This window comes from Mastomys coucha, unplaced genomic scaffold, assembly GCF_008632895.1.
Source record: "Mastomys coucha isolate ucsf_1 unplaced genomic scaffold, UCSF_Mcou_1 pScaffold7, whole genome shotgun sequence".
In the NCBI taxonomy this organism is placed as follows: Eukaryota; Metazoa; Chordata; class Mammalia; order Rodentia; family Muridae; genus Mastomys; species Mastomys coucha.
Window position 1 is genome coordinate 69,208,885 of NW_022196913.1, and position 20,658 is coordinate 69,229,542.

The 20,658-nt window shown below is 42.7% G+C and overlaps 1 protein-coding gene across 1 annotated transcript in view; it reads right to left on the reverse strand.

Moving 5' to 3' along the window:
- LOC116081542 (dual specificity protein phosphatase CDC14B-like) overlaps positions 1–20,658 on the reverse strand; it is a 76,659-nt gene that overhangs the window by 30,702 nt on the left and 25,299 nt on the right. The window contains exons 2-5 of the mRNA XM_031358108.1: positions 18,129–18,224; positions 16,892–16,982; positions 16,170–16,245; positions 13,085–13,177 (exon numbers count right to left, since the gene is read on the reverse strand). Of these exons, the coding sequence (XP_031213968.1) occupies positions 13,085–13,177; positions 16,170–16,245; positions 16,892–16,982; positions 18,129–18,224 (356 nt within the window). The remainder of the gene's footprint in view (positions 1–13,084; positions 13,178–16,169; positions 16,246–16,891; positions 16,983–18,128; positions 18,225–20,658) is intronic.

Here is a 20,658-nt window from a genome sequence, read left to right on the forward strand (position 1 = left end):
AAAGGCGTGGGCCACCACCATTACCTCCATGCAAGCTTCTGATCTCCAGTGCTTAATACTGCATGTGGAAGCTGTGTTCATGGCTTGGTCTTCAACTTCTTAACTCTTGGTCTAAGCATAAATGGATGGGCACTAAGGTTTTGCCTATTATGTTCCGGTCTGCACGCCCAGCATAGCTGTTCTATGCCTGCCAGCTATTTTATATTGTTGCAAATATTTGATAACTTGACACAGAGCAGGGACATGCTGACCACATCCCCTGGTGTGTTCTGTATGTTCTATATGAGGTTTGTTAATCTTAAGAAATTTCCATAAAGCTTTACATAGACCTATCAAATTAAAAGTCAATATGAACGTTTATGTCTAAAATGGCTTGAGTCATAGCTGACCACTGGGCAGCCCTTCCTGCACTCGTGGTATGGGTTCATCGTGGTTTTTTTCCTTTACAAGCCTGCCCTGAGAAATGTTGTCGTAGCCTCAGATAATTCTGGACTATGACCGTGATATGATCAGTATCAGGGTGTGCATTCAATAATCCATTCCTATCTGACTGAGATCAGTGTTCATTTGGCTTGTGGAGAGAATATTTATGAAATTAAAGAAAATGTAAAATAGTTCATAAGTAGTTGATTTAAATATAAGCCTATCAATGGAATAAAAACATTTACCTCCAGATAATAGTAACAGGCATGGTGGCACATGTACTCAGGAGGCAGAGACAGGTGGATCTCTGAGTTCAAGGCCAGCCTGGACTATGGAGCTAGTTTCAGAACAACCGGGGCTACACAGAGAAACCTTGTCTCAAAACAAGACAACTAAACAAAACAAGTATTAAGAGACCACAGCTGGGGAAGGGGTTCCCTGGGTAAAGGGATTACTACGCAAGCATGAGAACTCCAAGTCAGATCTCCAGATTCCTTATAAGAGCCGATCATGGTAGTACAGGTGTCTAACCCCAGTGCTGGAGCACAAAAGGCAGGCAGAAACCCCAAGTGCAGTGACCAGAATAATAAATAGCCTAGGCCCGGGCTAAGTGAGAAATCCTGGCTCAAAAAATGAGGTGAAGACACACATGTCTACTTTTGGTCTCTATACATATATGTGCGTACACGCATACAGAGTAAACAAATTAATAAACCTAGCAACAATCTTTTAAAGATAAAACTAGATCTTAGAACTAATTATAAAGACAGTTGACAGTTTGGCCGGACGGTGGTGGCACACACCTGTAATCCCAGCACTTGGGAGGCAGAGGCAGGCGGATTTCTGAGTTCGAGGCCAGCCTGGTCTACAGAGTGACTATAGCCAGGGCTACACAGAGAAACCCTGTCTTGGAAAACCAAAAAAAAAAAAAAAAAAAAAAAAAAAAAAAAAAAAAAAAAAAGAGTTGACAATTTTCAGGACATTCCAAATTATTTTCTGTCTTAACAGTTATGAATGGACCATTCTCCCACGGTCTGATTGTTTCTTACTAGAATTTTATGCCATTTACTCTCTCCACAAACTATAGCTGCGATGGTTTTCTCCACTATCCACCCGAATGTTATTTGGAATCATCTAGAAGGCATTTCCAGAGAGGTGTAACTAAAGATAAATGGCTTGCGCTCCCATGGGCCGAAGTTTTAAGTCAAATAAAAAGGGTAATGTGGGGACAAGACAAGATTCCCTGCTCTCTGTTCCCTCATCAGTTGAGAAGAATCCCAGCCACATCCTCCTACATGACAGGCTCATCTCTCTTCAACTAGGAGCCAAAATAAATCCTCTTGTCGCATTGGTCTTGATAGGTAGTTAGTCACAGCAATGGAAAAAGTGATAAACTAATTAACAGAATGCTCAAGTATTTATTTATCCTCAGTAGCAGTTGGAAAAGGTCCAGCAAAATGCCAAGTCAATCCCCAAAACAAAGAAACTTGTTCCCTGCCTGACCTTCAACTGAGTGATCCACCTGCTTCTGCCTCCCGAGTGCTCGGATTAAAGGCTTGCGCCCCTGACACCTAGCTAAGAAATGTGTTCATAAGTCTTATCTAATTATCAAGTTATCAAGTTTTCAAGTAAAACAAACCAATTTACAAATATCCATACTTTCATTCAACTCATCTTACTCATTCAACACATACATCATCTAAGCAGAGCCTAACAACAAATCTATTACTATTTATTTAGGAAAAAAAAAGATATCACTACCTTATAAAACTATGGGGCTACAGCCTGCCAAACACATGGTGGCTCACAATTGTCTATAATGGGATCTGACTCCCTCTTCTGGTATGTGTGAAGTCAGAGTACTGATATATATCTATATAACAAATTAATAAATCAGAACTATCCAGAAGGAAAAAAACTCTAAGACAGTATATTCCTTAATGAATCACCTGAACAAATATGTAAAATCAAAGTGCCTGTAAGTCGATAAAGTGAAAGAGAAAGAGCTGGATTTGCTGTATATCCATGAATGTGTGTGTGTGTGTGTGTGTGTGTGTGTGTGTGTGTGTGTATAATATAATTCAAATGAAATCCAGAGAACCTTTAATCCAGAATTTCTCTAGCTTTCCAAGATCATCATCTTCTCTATACAAAAATACACATTTTTCCTTACACATCAATTTAAGGCAAATTTTATTCCATAGGACTGTCGCTTTTTGGTTTCTTTAAATACCAAAAGGGTAATAATGTCCTCATTTCCTTCTAAACTTCAAAACAAAGTAGCCTTTAATTTGTTAATAACTGTGGGTTAAGGCTGGGCAGTGGTAGCGCATGCCTTTAATCCCAGCACTTGGGAGGCGGAGGCAGGCGGATTTCTGAGTTGGAGGCCAGCCTGGTCTACAGAGTGAGTTCCAGGACAGCCAGGGCTATACAGAGAAACCCTGTCTTGAAAAACCAACCAACCAAACAAACAAACAGACAAACCTATAGTTAGTCTTAGAGCATAAGTTCAATGAAAAGAATAGAGTGGTGCAGCATTTTTTTCATATGGGTGATGAGAGAACACTCCAGATTTTTTTTTAAGATTTATTTACAAGTACACTGTAGCTGTACAGATAGCCGTGAGCCATCATGTGTATGGCTGCTGCGAATTGAACCCAGGACCTGTTTGCTCTGGCCTGCTCCCTCCTGCATAATAAACTGTAGCTGTCTTCAGACCACCAGAAGAGGGCGTCAGATCTCATTATGGATGGTTGTGAGCCACCATGTGGTTACTGGGTTCCGAACTCAGGACCTTCGGAAGAACAGTCAGTGCTCTTACCCGCTGAGCCATCTCGCCAGCCCCCCAACGATGATTTTTTTAAAAAAACTGTATTTTAAATGTTTGGGGAATGACTATACAAAAAATAGTTAAGACTTAATCCTAACTTTGAAAGGTTTAATCTAAACCTCTGTATATAACTATTAACTATTTGTTAGCAGGCTAGAGAGACGGCTCAGTGGTTAAGAGCAGTTGCTGAACTTGCAGAGGACTTGGGTTCAGTTCCCAGCTGGCAGCTCACGACCACGAATAACTGTAAATCCAGGGGATCTGACACCCTCTATGCACTCCATGCACAAACACTGTATGCATATGGTGTGGTGCACAGAATTACATTCGGGCAAACCCTTATACCTTTTTGTTTGTTTGTTTTTCAAGACAGGATTTCTGTGTAATCCTGGCAGTTCTGGAACTGGCTCTGTACACCATACTGGCCTCGAATTCAGAGATCTGCCTGCTTCTGCTTCCCAAGCGCTAGACTTAAAGGCATGCTCAACTTCAGGGATAAATCTTTTAAAAAGCATCTGCAGCTTCTGATGAGAAGACTTTCCCATGTGAAGCTATTCTCAATGTGGCTCTTAGGAGGAATCTTACTGAGTGATTTCTATACTAAAACAAGTGTTCAGTCAGCAAACTCTAAATCAACAGTTTTATAATATATCACTCCTGCGTATTTAGACCCAGAAATGCCTCGGCAAATTCTCTCGGGGTATTAATAGCACAGGCTGTGTATACAGATGCCCACTCGAATGTCACAGTGCTATTCTGAAGCTAAGAAATAGATGATTGCCCAGAAAAGGGTTAGCTATATGACAGCCAGATCCCAAGACGGTCTCCACGAATCTTAGCTCCTTGTATTTCCACTGTAACCTGCCCTCTCACACTGTCAGAAATTAAGATTTACTGAATTATTTGTTAATTTATTTATTATGTATATAGTGTTCTGCCTGCATGCCAGAAGAGGGTATCATATGCCGGTATAGCTGTTATAAGCCACCACGTGGTGGCTGGGAATTGAACTCAGCACCTCTAAAAGAGCACGCTTTATCCCTCTCTCTCTCTCTCTCTCTCTCTCTCTCTCTCTCTCTCTCTCTCTCTCTCTCTCTCTCTCTCTCTCTCTGAGACAGGGTTTCTCTGTATAGCCCTGGCTGTCCTAGAACTCACTATATCTGAGCCAGATCTCAAGCACACTCTGAGAGGTTTTTCTCCCAACATACACATGGTACCACACAATGGTCTGTAACTCCAATTCCAGGAGCTGAGACATTGTCTTCTGGCCTCCGAGGGCACTGAACACATGTGATGCACAGGCACACATGCTGACAAAACTCCCATGCACATAAAAGGAGGAGAAAAACGACCTGACAGAGTGGGACTTTGGGGATGAGATCATAGAGAATGTGTGTCTACCTTACTCTTCCTGAGATCCCTCATTCTGGGTAAAGTAAACTGTCATTTTGGGGGCAATCCTCAGCAGATCACACAGTGAAGAATGTCCCTGCTAAAGTTCAACAGTGGCTTGCCAGGAGTGTGCATGAGCCACCTCTGGAGACAATTGTCCAGGTAACTAAAGACCAGGAGACTTAGAACCTGACCTGCTCAAGAAAAGCAACTCCCAACTCCTCAGCTAAGGAAACTTCATAGTTGCTGGAGATGTAATGCAGTTGAAAGAGTGCCCAGCCAGCATGCACAAAGGCCTGGCTTCTATCTCCAGCACCACATATAACATGGCAGGGGCTACAGAACAAATGGGGTGCGGGGAGTCGGATATTGGGATATAAAGTGAATAAATAAACATTTGAAAAAACCTGGTTGCTTACTATTAAGTCACTAAAATCAGATAGGTCATATAGCAGCAGACCCAACAGTAAGGAAACAACTGAGTTTATAAAACTCAGATAAACAAAACAACTGAAAAATTACATGACCATTGCAAAGATGTGATGTGGCCAGTCATGTCTGTACAGAAACAGAAATTACAAAGGAAAAATGGAAGTACCTGTAGCAAGATGGTCTTGCAGGTGAAAGTGCTTGCTACAAAGACTGCCTTTGATCCCTGGTATTCACAGTGTGGAGAAAATTAAATCTCAAAAGTGGTTTATGGCCTGGCCTCCATAGATACATAAGTATATATATGTGAAATAAACATACATGGAAATACTGTAGGAAATAAGACAGTAGGGTTTTTCAAAGTCTTTTTTAAATCAATGAGACAACAGCCAGCCAAGAGCACAGGTAGGGTGTGAGGGGAGAGAAGGGGGTCAAGAGTGAGAGACATGAACAGACAGAGATTGTGGCCCCAGCTACTTGGGAATTGAGGGAGAAAGTCTAAGGCCAGGAGCACAAAGCCACCTTGAGTACTCAACTCTCTGGCATAGGCAGAAACAAAAACATGAGAGTCCCTTCTAGATAAACTCCACTTTTTTTTTTAAGGTCTTTGATAACAAGTTCTGGGTCTTGTGTGGGCCTGTGACCCCTGAATTCTGGAAGGAGCTCCGAAGTGACAGAAGGACTCTTAAAAAAGCATCCCTATTCCATTGTGCATGGCTTTAATTTTGACAAGCCTGGCCTCCAGCAACAAAGCCGAACTAAACATGTGTTTCTGATTTCTGTTCTTATACACACTTTGAAGCTTCATCTACACACTTAAGAGAGGCTCTGATAATGTGTTGAGACCAAAGAGAACACCAGTTACTGAGCCAGACTTAACAACAACAAAAGGCATTTGGGTCGCAACAACCAACACAGCCACAGGAGAAACCAATAAAACTATTTGCAAATATTCTTTATGCAGAAAATGTCACAATGTTTGCAGCCTTTAAAAGCTCCCATAACTATTTTCACATGTCAGCCAGATGACACAGTCCTTCCTGTGCCAAGAATTTGACTGAGTTTAAAACAAAAACAAAACAAAACTCTCTCCAAATTACCACAGCATGTGCACAAAATCAATACACAAGTTCATATTCAGCTGCTAAAAGGTAGGCAGAAGCAAAATATACACAACACAGATTTACAAAACTATGAACAACAAAAAATTTCAGTTGGTTTTTCTTTTGAGTGTGTATATGCTGTACGCATGGGTGGAAGCTGGAAGACAATCCAGGTGTCACCCTCCTTAGAGTGTCTCACTGCCCTTAAGCTCAGTTAGGCAACAGTGATCAGAAATCCTCCTGTCTCCAACCTCCAGCGCTGGGATTTTGTGCTCACCACCATACCCAGCTTCTGTGTATGGGTTCTGGGAATCAAACTCAGATCCTCAACTACTTCAGCAACTGAGCCCAGTCCCTAACTCATTTTTTTTCCCCCAAACTAATCAGATTTCCAGGTATGGTGGCACAGGTCTGTTATCCTAGTACCAGGGAAGCTGAGGCAAGAGAGTTTGAAATCAACCTGAGCTACAAATCTCTGCCCTGCTTCAAAGGGAAACAAACAAACAAACAAACAAACAAACAAAAAAAGCATTAGATGACCTTACATTTTTAATAGCCTTAGCTTTGTTAATTACTTTTACTTATATGCATATTATAGTTGTCCTATATTTTAGGTTTAGGAATTTGAAGTCTAGAATATCAAATGCCTTGTTACCAGCCAGCTATAGCATCACATGCCTTTAATCCCAGCATTCAGGAGACAGAGATAGGCAGATCTCTGTGAGTTTGAATGAAGCCAGCCAGGTCTACAAAGTCAGTTCTAAGACAGCTAGGGGCTATTACACAGAGAAACATTGCCTCTCCCCTCCCTCCAAATAAACACGCAAACAAATATATAAATATTCCTCTCTAACAGGGCTGGAATTAATAAAGGCCACCATGCTCAGTAATTTTGATTTTTTTAAAAAGAAAGATCTTCATTTTGTTTTTGTTCTTTGTTTGTTTGTTTGTTTGTTTTTAAAGAACAGAGTCATGTAGCCTAGGTTGAAGTCTTGATACTCCTGTCTAACTCCCAAGAGCTAAGGATTACAGACGTGTCCATCACACCAGGTTTATTCAGTAGCAGAAATCAAATCCAAAGCTTGATGCATGCTAGGCAAGTACTCTCAAAGTGAACTATATTCCTAGCACTGTGATCTCAATTTTTAAATACGGGGTGGGGGTGGAGGGCTCCAATCATTTAAAAATACTCCATGAGTTACATAACCCTTGCGGGCTGATCTTCTCCCAAGGAGGCATTAGCTGCTGCTCATCTGGGATCACCCTGCTCATTACTGATAGGAGGCCACTGCTCAGCCCTTATTTATAGACAAGAAACCATCCCGCCTAACACCAGGACTGAAATAAAGATAAGGGCAACAGATTTGCAAACAAGAATCACACGCGGTCAAGGAGTCAAAGTTAATGTCGCTCAGCCAACATCCCAGGGGTCACAGTGTCTGGGGTGCTTACTGGAGTGGACAGAGACCTAAGTAAGGCTCAGGAGCAGCTGAGGTGCTGTACCTGTGGCTTCTGTCTGGGGCCTGGCTGACGTGTTTTCAGTTGCCTCGTGGTTCTCTCTGCCTCTTATAACACATAAGGAGAAGGTTTACACAGGAGAGTGTTTACAGAGCCTGTGTCCATCCACCTGGCTCTCCTATATGGCCTCCACTGCACCATCTGCATGCTGGCTGAATACAATCTGGCTCTCAGCTTCCAGATACCACTTAGTCCCCCCCCCCCCCCCCCCCCCCCCACTCCACATCCAGTTCCTTTGCCCTGAAGCCACCTCAGCTGACTGCTCAAAGTCCAAATCAATAGAATCTCTTAAAAAGTGGACCAGAGGGCCAAAAAGTTCACCATTGAAGACCTAAGTCTTTTCACTTCTCAGACTGTGGGATTCCACTCTGACTGCTGGGTATAGTCTCGGGATTTAATTAGGAGCATAATGTTCCACATGAATGCTTAAAAGGCAAGGCATTCTAAGGACTGCTAAGAACTACTTTAAAAAATACAATGATAAATATTTACCAGGGAACTTACAAATTACCACAGTTAACTCTTCCAGAGTAATTTATTAACCATGGAAGAGAGCAAATTTGCAAGCTACAAGGTAAGCGCTGTGTCGTGGATTCTACATGTGGAGGCTTTGTATTTATTTATTTATTTTTTTTACAAACAAAAATGTTACAAGCTTTGCCCTCAAAGTATGTATAACCTAAGGAAGAGATATGGCAGCCTGTAAAAAAGCTTACCAGGAGGATGCAACCACAGATAATAACCACTATAAAAAACACAATGGTAACTTTGTAATTTTAAAAGCAGATCTCAAGGCAGCAAGATAGCTCAGTGAATATAGGAACTTGCCACCAAGGCTGACAATCTCAACTTGATTCCTGGGTCCCAAGTGGTGGACATCTTCCTAAAGATGTCCTCTGAGCCCCAAATGTGTATCATAGTTTGCACAAGCACATAAATACACAAATAGCACAAATACACATATACACATAACTGTAGCTCAATGGTAGAGCACCTAACCAACATGCATTACATCCTAGGTTTAATCCCAAGTTAAGGGAAAACAAAACAACAACAACAACAACAACAACTAAAATCATAGGAGCTGGGAAAATAGCTCAGTGGTTATGAAAGCTTGCTGCTCTTTCGGGGAACCCAAGTTCAGGTCCCAGCAACCACATGAGGTAGCTCACAACCAGAACTCCAGTTTCAGGGGGTCTGACACCCTCTTCTGACCTATCAAGGTACCAGGCATACATATGGAGCCCACACATACCAGAAGGTAAGCACCCATGTACATAAATCTTTTTTTTTTTTTAAGGGAAGTTGATTGGCATTTTGTAAAATATTGAGCAAGTATGTTCAAAACCCACTGACCCTTTTTTAAAAAATTTAAAACAGATAATAAAATTGTTTTGTAGCTACTAAAAAACAATTACTTTTTTTTGTTGTTATTGTTTGAGTCAGGGTTTCTCTTTTTAGCCCTGGCTGTCCCAGGACTCAGTCTGTAAACTAGACTGGCCTTAAACTCTGCCTGCCTCTGCCTCCCAACTGCTGTTGGCATTAAAGGTGCACACCACCACTGCCTAGCCTAAAATTTTTTTATTTGCACAATTAGCAAATAGCACTTTACATTTTCCTTAGGCAATTTGGCCTCCAGATGACCAGAGAGTCTTGTATTGATAAGGGCTTTTAAAAAGATTTTTTAAAAAAGGAAGTATTGCTATGTGTGTATATTTTTTCACATGCGTGCATGTTAATGCATTGCATTTGTGAAATGTATGCAAATTATATGTGCCTATGTATTCATATGTGTATGTGTATAAATGAGTGTATGCATGTTAGATTCACATGTTTGTGTGGGTACACACCTGTCCACATATATGCAGAGGCCAAAGGAAGACACCAGTTGTCTTCCTGTATTTCTCTCTAACTTGAGAAAAAGTCTGTCACTGACCTGGAGGCTCCTTTCTCTTGACTGCTCAATGCTAGGGCTAAAGGGATGTGTAGCTGTGCTCAATTTTTTTTACATGAATGTAGGGATAATCTCTTGTACACTGTGTAAAAGCTTCGCCAAGAAAATTCTGATGGCCAACAAGCTGAGGCAGGATTAGAAGATAGGACATCTGGCAGAGAGAGAGGAACTCTGGGAAATAGGTGAGGGAGATTCACCACCTGGACTTGGAAGAAGTCCCACATATGAGACTGAGGAGAGGCAAGCAGGCATGTGGCAGACACAGAACACTATAAACGCGATAGTATAGAAATGACCTGCTGGGAACAGGCCAAAAAATGTCTCCAAGTCACAGATGAGTGCTGAAGTGCAGGTCCTCACCTGTGCACAGTAAGCACTCATATGTGCACAGTAAGCACTCTTACCCACTGCTCCATCTCTCCAGTCCTTCTGTGTCTTTCTGTTGGTTTTTTTCCCCCTGCAGTGCCAGGAACGGAAACTTGTGGTCCCTATCATGCTAGGCAAGTGTTCAGCCTAGGTCTTTGGCGTGTTTCAACATTCCTGCTCAAGCTTTATACTACCTGCAAAGGTCAGCAACTCCAGAAGTTACCAACGCTTCCTCCCGTTCCTAGGAGTTAGCGCTCATCTCTACAAGACTTTAACCAGAGAACTAAATTGTCTCGAACAAAAGAAGCCTTGCTCACTTAGCTGTTTTATCTTTTGAAGTTTCTTTGTCACCTGCAAACACTCTTTCTTACTATTAATAACTTTCTTTTATTGGAAGTCTTTCTCCTACTTCCCCACCAAGCATTATAACCACTCCAAGTTTCCCCACTAGCCCACTCACAGTGGCTTGAGAGACACCTGTCACAACCACAAACTGTGCTCTTCCCACAAACTGGCTTCTATATAAGCAGAGTAATAAACCTGAAGGATATCCAAATCTATCCAGTTTCCCTGGTGTCTTACTCAGGGTCTCCGCTGGACATGACAAAGCCGCCATGACTAAGACCAGGCTGGGGAGGAATCTCCGCTGGACATGACAAAGCCGCCATGACAAAGACCAGGCTGGGGAGGAAAGGGCTTGTTTGCCTTACACGTTCTCGGCACTGGTCAAGTGGAGAAGGAACCTGAAGGCAGGAGCTGGTGCAGAGGTCATGGAGGAGTGCTGCTTGCTGCCCCTGGCTTGCTCGGCCTGCTTTCTTATAGAATCCAGAACCACCAGCCCAGGGATGTCACCACCCAAGATGGACTGGGCCCTCCCCCATTAACTAATTAAAACAGACCAACAAATTAAAACAGAAAAATGAGCAGGGTGCTAGCAACGGAGCCTTTAATGCTAGGACTCAGGAGGCAGAGGCAGGCAGATCTGTGAGTTCAAGGTCAGCCTGGTCTACAAAGGGAGTTCCAGGACAGCCACAATTACTGCACAGAGAAGCCCTGCCTTGGAAAAACAAAACAAAACAAAAAACCACCACAGCAAGAGCCACCCTGGAGTTGCAGCCACTGGCTTCACACAATGTGGTCAACAGAGCTTTATCTGACAGAGGAAGGGAAGCCTGGTTAAGAATTCATGTATATGGGCCCTATCCCTGAGGCAGAACTGTCAGTGTGTCGGGAAGACTGCACAAACAGCTTAGAAGTTTTTCTGTCACGCTGAGGACTGACTCTCCAGGTTGCCATTACTGTTCGTGAACCCTGATAATCCTAATGTCACTTTCTCTTTAAGGTGTCATTTAGTCAAGGCCCTCCTCTCCAGTTGAGTTGGGCAAATAATGGAGCCAAAGTCATAGTTGAGCTAGCCACCGGCCAAGCCAGTGAGATGGTTCAGTAGACGAAGCTACTTGCCACCAAGCCCTAAGACCTGAGTTCCATCTCCAGGATCTGCATGATAGAAGGAAAGAACTGACTCCATCAAGGTGTCTTCTGACCTCCACACATGTGCCATGCCATGTATGTGCGCTCTCACCTCCCCTCCCCCATCCCTGTGTGTGTGTGTGTGTCACACATACACATAACTCTTTAAAAATCGCGACTCTTGCTGCATGAATTATTTTTCCTGAAAATTCTTTATTAAAAGAGAGAAAGGGGCTCAGAAATCTGTGAATCTGAGTCTGGTCTATAAAGTGAATTACAGGCCAGACAGGGCTACACAGTAAGACACTGTCTCAAAATGAGGTTTATTTTATTCTTAATTATGCATATGTACATATGCATGTAGGTGCCCCCAGAAGCCAAAAGAGGATGTTGGTTCCCTTAAACTGGAGTTACAGGCAGTTAGTTATGAGCGATCATCATGGGTTGTGGGACTCAAACTTGGGTCCTCTGTGAGAGCAACAAGCTCACCAGCCTTTCTTTTTTTTCCTTTTGTTTAAGGACTTGCTGTTGACGTAAGAAACACCAAGAGATAGAAACACCTCAGCTGAAGAATTCAACAGACACAGTTCACTTCCTGTATCTCAGACCTTCAAGGATGAAGTCCTAAAACTTGATGTTTTCTCTGAAACATTTCTCTCTGCTACTTTTCTGAGCATAACCATAATCCAAAAGGCCTAGGCAGTTGGTAATGAGACACCCTAAATATCTAAAAGAATCTAATTTTGAGGTGCAATTTCAACTAATTCCACCCACTCAATTTTTGTACACTACAGATTATCAAACTAGGTGACATAGATAACAGTAAAGGAGTATGAGGTGGTATGTAAGGCTGGTGTTGGGGATGCAGCCCTGTGAAGAGAGACACCTAGCATGAGCCTAGGGTGAAGGTCACAAGTGTAAACAAACAAATCTATCAAAGCAGGGTGAGCTAGAGCGCTTGCTGCCTTACTGCACAATCATGACGACTAGAGTTCAGATCCTGGCACTAACAAAACGTAACGGGGGGGAGGGGCACTGTAATTCTAGATTTAACACTCAACATGTGCACCCAGCTACATACACTTGCTTATACACTCACAAAGAAATACTTTCCACAAATAAAGACATCTTTAAAGAGAATGGAGTTATCTGGAGAGATGGCTCAGCATGGAAGGCTGCCTGTCACCAAGCTCGATAATCTGAGAACCCTGAAAGCCATCTTCTACCATTCACAAATACGCGCGCGCACACACACACACACACACACACACACACACACACACACACAGCCTGACCCCAGTAAAAACGACTTTACAACTCTCTAAACAAAAGCAGCAACTTCAGGAGGCATATCCACTCACTTTAAAGGCTTTAAAAAAAATCTTTTTAAGTTCTAGGTTCCCAGTAACACTGAGTACACGGAGACTCACACATGCTCCCCACACAGCATGAGCGTAAGTCTTCCTGAGGTGAATGATTTTCAAAAAGCAAACTCACACATGCCCTCTAGAAACAAACCGAAGACAGTATCTTAGGAAAGAGTAGCTTCAAAATACCAGGCCTGACCAAAGCAGGATGGCCATGCGCAGGGACACTTACCATATAACACCCGACAAGGAAGGCGGCATTCGCTTGCTTTCTCTGATCAGTGCCAGTAAAATGGATAATTTTCTTCCTCAGCATTGTAATGGACTGTATCAAAACAAACTGCTGTTAGTATTTTCTTGACTGCTTCAAGTTTCCTAAAATTTTGCTTTGTGACAAATTCTACATCTCACAGGCATAAGCAACCTTGATATTAAAACTCTGAGAACAACAACCCTGAAATCTCAGAAGCCATTCTGTGATATTAGAATTATTTAAAATAAAAGGGAGAAAGGGAAACGTGAACAAATACATGCCTAAAGACAGGCCAACCTTTAGATCATTTCGGAAAGCTATGGATAGAGCCAAGAAAGAACAAGGACTGATCAGTCTGGTCTGTGAGGACTAAAGTTCTCAATGGAGGCCGCTGTCACTCAGTAGTGCCATATTTTTCTGAGGAGATGTAATAGATCATGGCTGTATCCACAGCTAGTGACAAAAGAAACTGGATAGATGTGCCAATCTGAAAAATCAACACTACATGGCTTCCCATAACAGGAGATGCAACAAGCTGGGGGAGCTGCCTGAAAAATCTCTATTTTCTTGAGACAAAGTCTCATTATTAGCCCTGTCTAGCCTGAACTCATTAGGTAGACCAGGCTGGCCTTGAAGTCCCAGAAACCCATCTGCCACATCTGTCTCTAACTCTTATTCCAAGTGATTCAATGTACTCTGACATCTCAGGGCACTTCACATACATGGTGCAAAGACATACATGCATGAAGAACACTCACACACATAAAACAATCTTTTGGGGGAAAAAAAAAAAAGGAAAAAACTCTAGTTCTAAAGCCACAGTTAAATGGATAGACAGCAAAGTCCACGAGACGGAAGCCGAAAGGCCTCTCCTTAACTTATGAAAACCAAGTATACACTGGGGATCTGTTACTGTTTCTTTACGTATATTATACTTCAACAAGAAGTTAACAGAAAAGGAAGCCACCATCACCCAGCAGGCCCCCCTTGGTTCTTCATTAATGGGAAAAGCATCAGTAAAGCTACAGTATGTTCAGTGTGTCTGAATGCACTGCTTATCTCACTGGCCTATGCTTGTCTGAATGTTCTAGTGTCTCCGGCATCAATCAGTGTGAGCATATTTTCCCGTGGTGGTTTATATGGACTAAGGGACCAAAATCAATTAAAAACAAAAAGAAAACCCAGCCAGCCATTGGCGCCCTCCCTCTTCAACCAGGGCACTGTCAACCTCACTAGCTCAGTGGGCAGTGAGATATGAGGCTGGTTGCTCAACACCTTTTCAGTGCCTCCAGCAAGTCACTTATTCTAAAGAATAAAGGTCTCCAACAGGTTAGGCATGAAGGCGTATGCACAGGTGCACACACGCATAGACTCACTCTTTCAAAACTAAAGCAAAGGAACAATAGATGGGAGGAGAGGGAACTCTACATTTAGTCTCTTGGGGGGGGGGCAAAGAGAGAAGGCCATGGATGTTTACTTTGCTAAGGTGGCCTAGGAAGAAGTCTACACTTGTGCCGAAATATATAGTGAATACAGCTGATGCTCAGGAGGGAAAAATATCTCCCTTACCCATACATTTGTAATAGTGTTAAGCAAAAATAAATGTTATTTGTTTTACATAGTTCTCTGGTAGGTAACCCATTGTTAAGTTTTTGTTTGTTTTTAATTCCTGCTAACAAACTCAGTATTTTCTACTTGACAGTTTATAATGACTAGGTACTTTTTAAAAATCTGAGACATGGTCTCACTATGTAATTGAGGCTAGCCTGGAACTTACTATGTAGGCAGGTCACAAAATCAAGAGATCCACCTGCCTCTGCTTCCCAAATGCTGAGGTCACATGCCACCATGCCCAGCTAGGTACTCCTTAAGTGTCTGTCCAATCAGTCATTCTAAGATTTTAAATAAAGGAATGGGGCTTGTGTTCAATCAGAAGAATACACTGTATGTCCTAGAGGGTGTCCTTGATCCTTGGTTCTCTTACGCCCTGCCCATATGTGTAAAAGGTTCACACTGAAGAGTGAGTTTCCAGCTCACTGAAGAGTGAGTTTCCAGCTCAGAGAGGGCAATGTTTTCCCCAGCCATTCATCAGCACGGGAGGCAGGAGGAACTCTGGCCAAAGCAGGGAAGTTTTTGCCTTGGCTGCTTAAGTTCCCACGGAGGTCGGACAGGACTTAAGTAGCTGCCTTTCGCTTTCAGTTACTGTTTTGTTTGAGCTTCTTCAACCCAAACCAGAACCAAAGAACCAAATATAACCCATTCCATTAAAATTAGAAAACACAAGTGACATGTGTGGGTGTATCCATGAGGGATGCAGACACTTCTAGGTCAGCCTGCGCTCCACGTAAGTGTGTCTCAAAGCCCAGGAAAAAAAAACTCTAGAAAACAAATATATGGCGGTATAAGTTTAGGAAAAGGAGTATTTTTAACGTGTTTCTGTTTGCATGTATATATGTGTGTGCTATGTGTTTGCAGATGCACACAGGCCAGAAGGGGGTGGTGACATGTCCTCTAGAACTCCAGGGACAGACAGTCATGATGTACAATGTTCTCTGAGAGTATCCGGTGCTCTTGACTGCTGAGCCATTTCTCCAGACTCAGAAAAAAAAAAAAAGTCCATATTCTAAACACCACCACAATGAGAAACACCACTTACAGAATCTCACAATGTAGGTCAGGCTATACAGTCGCATATAGTTGCTGTGCACCATGTGACCTCACAACAATCCCTCAGGAGTGCTGAGACTGCAAGTGTACGCCACCACACCTTCTAAACATTCACTGTGTCTCCAAGACATCCTGAAACGTAAGTCAGTAGGCACCTGGTGTCTAGGTAAACCTTTTCTGTTTTCTAAAGATAACGATCTTGCTGTCTAGCACAGGCTTATCTTGAACTTGGGATCTCTCACCTGAGTGCTCAGAAGTCAGGTGCGTACCTGCGCACCTCCTCTCAAAAGCACTCTTTCAATTTTTAAATCTTTAAACAGGAGACAGGTCTCTTTTGTCTTGATGGAAAGTACTGCTGAGTGATCGCTTCAGTTAAACCTTGAGTTAAAAGATTTACCTTGAGCTTCTTATTTATCTTGCAACAATATCTGTAAACCATGGCCAGATTGAGTGGTCCAAAATCCGCATAGAAGCTTTAAAAAGAAAATAAATAGAAACAAGTATACATATTTTTAGCTGCCTCTGAATGTAAATGCTCCTAAAATTACAGCAAGAGGGCATCCACCAATCCAAATTAACCCTGGCCATACAATTCTAAGGTCCTGCCCTACTAATACTAACAGAAGGAATACTGTGGTAAACAATACTACTTAATTATTCAACAAGTAAGCTAGAGTTGTACACCTCTAGCGCACAACTAGTGGAGAGCTCACCTAACTTGCACCAGATCTTGCTACCTTCCCCTAACATATCCCTATACACACACAGACACACACACACACACACACACACACACACACCAGGTATAGAATAATTAACCTCAATTTAAAAAAATTGCTCTTGCACATATTGTCCACTAGCAAAACCACGAGTATTTTACGCAATCATACTTCACACATCTCTACAGTATAAACTATTAGAATATCAAGTCAGGGTTTAAATGAGGTTCTTCGCACCCTCAAAGATCGACTGTTTTACCAGGAATCTGAAACAGCACCAGCCAGCTTCAAGTGTTCGTCAGACAAACGATTTTTCCAAGGCTATGCCGTCTGCACAGATACCTAGAGATTCCTCAGAGGAAATTTTAAAAGTTTGAGCCTTCCAAGAGGCAATACTTACTTCTCATACTCTAGCTCGTTATCTATGCTGAAATAATGTTCATTTGATGCACTCTTTGGTCTGCTGTAGAGAATGGCAAAACAAAGGCGATCTGAAATGGAAAATGGCAATATTCTTTTCTTCAAGTTCTTTAAACAGATGTCCCAGGTCAAGACCCAACTCCTTTCTGGTGAATTCAAGGATGGCTTTTTTTTTATTTTGTTGTGCCCCCCCCCCCCATGTTTCAGATGGCAGAGGTGACAATGTATAATTTCAAAAAGTTTCTTTGGTGACTATCAGTAAATAAGCAAAGCTTTAAAGAAGCAGCCTTAATCTTAGTAAGTTCCTATGGTGGTGGGTGATACTTCATGTGGTGGTCCTGTGTGGTTTCTGCTGCAATTGGACTAAGAAATCTCAGGAAATTCGGCATACCTCTGATAGCTAGCCTATAACCATGAATCAACTTTATGAGGACACACTGAAAATACATGTAGCAGGAAACTATCTTTTAAAGTAAAAAACAAAAAATGCTTTTGGTATTGCTGTTTCTAAGTACAGAACACAAGAAGGTATGTCTATACAATTATTCTCATGGATTTTTTTTTTTTTTTAATTAGAATCACTGCTTTGGGTTTCTTACAAATTGCTGTTTAAAATCAAGGTGAATGAGAGGTGAGGCTAGACTGGGGTAGAATCTGTGTTGCATGAATACAGTCAGAGGCTATGGAGTTCAGCAAGAAGGAAAGTAATGTCCAAGGGCTCCATCCACCTCTATTCCCACCCACCCCCGGAAAAAAGGCTACATCTAAACAGCAATTAGATAGCTACACCCAAAACATGGCAAAAATCAAGGGCAGCCTTTGAAATACTTATATTCTTTTCTAGACCAACTTGTTAGTGGTAAGAAACAACAGGAGCTGAGATGTCCTTTTCTCAAATGGTATTTTAAACTTTTCAATCTGTATCTCCTCTCTTAGAATGGCTGCACATATCTCCTGGTAAATGCAGCAAACTTCTTGCAGCCGCATTCAAATGTGTGACGGGGCTTTGTCCTTTCTAATCACTAATGACCTTTGATCTGAGGCTGGGCTGGGAATTTCACCAGCTCCCACGCAGAGTGGGTGAAGAGGCTGTAGGACACAGGGGTCACAAGCACTTTAAGGCGGTAGGTTCACTGGACCCAGAAGGGAGGCCAGTTGGGCTCCTGGGGCAGCAAGTCGCTCCTCAAGCCATCCTAAGTCCTGCCCTATGCACTCACCTCGGATCACCTCGGCCATCAAAGGGGTCCCTGCGCCCTCCCGTCTCATGACTCCAAAGCATCTGGAAAGCAGGGCAAGAGAAGGACCCGGCGAGTCTGGGGTGACCGCGAGGGGAAGAAAGAAAGTATGACCACACCCCCAAAGTCTAAAAAACAGTGAAGTTTAAAGGGCCGCGCCCATGCATGGGCACGGAAACGCCCTGGCGGGTGACAAGCAGCAGACTGGGAGCCAACCCCGGAAGTTCAAACTCTGGGACGTCCCTGAGGCAGCCAGGGGCCAGCGACCTGCAAAAGAGGCCAGGTCCACCGGCAGGCGCGACCAGAGGTCAAGCTGCCCTGCAGAGAGAGAGGGAGAGAGAGAAGGAAAGAGACCTGGCCCACGAGTCACACAACTAGGACCAACTGTCCTGCAAAGAAAGAAACCAGACGCGCTGCCAGGGACCAGATGTCTTGCAAAGGGAGCTACTCAGCCAGCTCCGGGTACACTGGGCCAGCTCAAAACCGGCTAGCCGGTAGGGCCCGGGCACGAGTGATGAAGGATTTAGGGGCCAGGCCGGCGCCAGCCTTCGCCACAAATGCGGGACTCCCGCCTACCCCTCCGCCGCTGCCTGCCACCAGGGGGCGCTCACCGACCCACACAACGGAGTGTCACAGCTCAGATCAGACATGCCTGCAGCTGGGCTCTTGCACCAGTTTAGAAACTGCCAGGTGGCTCTGCTGGAGTTGGGCATGAATATAATCCAACATTTGGAGGCAGAATGGAGGAAGGAAGACCAAGAGCTCAAGATCAGTCTCACCTAAAGAAAACTCAAGGCCAACCCTAAACTACAGTGAGTCTCTCTCAATAAGTTGAGGATAAGATAACTTACCAGGTAAAAGTACTTGCCCCTCAATGATGCAAGCCTGACAACCAGAGTTTAATGCTCAGAACCTACTCTACAAAGTTATCCTTGGGCCTCCCCACACTAGGGCACACACATTTTTTTTCTTTTAGATATTTTCTTTATTTACATGTATTTTTTTTTCTTTTAGATGGCACACACATTTTTAATTAAAAATAAATATAACACTTGGGTCATTTGCTATATGTTAAAGGTATGGGGATGTTCTAAAAGCAAAATGTTTGATGTGTTTCTTAGCAACCGTTCACAGTTTTCATTTTCAGTCTATGTTCTTAGTCTCAAGGGAACAACTTAACTCACAGGATGAAGCTGATCCCACTCTTGTTGAGTGTCATATGGTACTGAGTCTATAGGTCTTTACTCCCCAAGTTTTCCAAAACTTTCTACAGAAAAGTACTGAGAAGTGGAAAGTTGCCAATGCCCTTCCCTTGAAAGAAAATGAAAATGGCAAGTTCTCCTTAAAAAGACACATTATTTATGATCCCCAAAGACCTGCATATTCCCTAACCTTATTATTCTAGAATTTCAGATGTATCAGATTGTGATCATGAACCACACACACACCACAGCAGTCAGTATGGGGCAGGGATTCTTTCTATACTTGCACCTGGGGAGGACTTTTCTCTAATCAAAGCACCATCAGATTAATCAACTGGTAAATTGATACATTCTTTTTTTGTTTGCTTGTTTTTGTTTGTTTGAGGCAGGGTTTCTCTGCGTGCCTGACTGTCCTGGAACTCACTCTGTAGACCAGGCTGGTCTCAAACTCAGAAATCGCCTGCCTCTGCCTCCCAAGTGCTGGGATTAAAGGCATGGGCCACCACTGCCTGGCCTGATACATTCTTTAAAGTAGTTTTCACAGCAATAAACAATAAGCAAATCAAGAGAATATGCTGTTAAGAATACTCTAAATTCACCAAACAGACTCAGTTTCAATTATGTTATTACAAAAATTACAGAAATGCCATTTTAAAGTTTGAGATTTTTTTCCATTATTGTGTGGCAATCAGAGGACCACTCTCTAGGGTCCTTTCTCTCCTGCCACCTTGTGAGTTCCAGTGATCAACCTAAAGTCATCAGGCCTTCATGCAAGCAGCCCCACCCAATAAGATACCTTCCTAGCCCCTACCAGGGAGCTTTAAAACACGTGCACATGCAACTACTGAGACCTAAGTCAGAAAACAGTTAAGCAGTGAACATTTTTAGAGCAGGTGACCTAGCATGAAACAAAGGAGGGTAAGAAAGATTTATGCCCTTTTTATAGCTTTTGAACTTTGGATTGCATATTATTATTCTTGCAGGATAATGCTTATTCAAAGCTAAATCCATACTGAGATGTGAAGCACTTTGTGAGGCTGTCTGAAGAAGGCCCTCTCCATACATTGAAAGGTACGCACTCTCTAATCTTTGGAAATTCCAAGATTTTTGTTTTTTGTTTGCTTGCTTGCTTTGTTTTGGTTATTTTTGTTTTGTTTTTTGTTCTCTACATATGCCTGGCTGTCCTGGAACTTAACATGTAGGTCAGGCTAGCCTTTAACTAACACAGATCAGCCTGGCTTTGCCTCCCTGAGTGCTGGAATTAAAGGTGTGCCACTACAAACAGCCTCAAGATTTAAAAAAAAAAAATT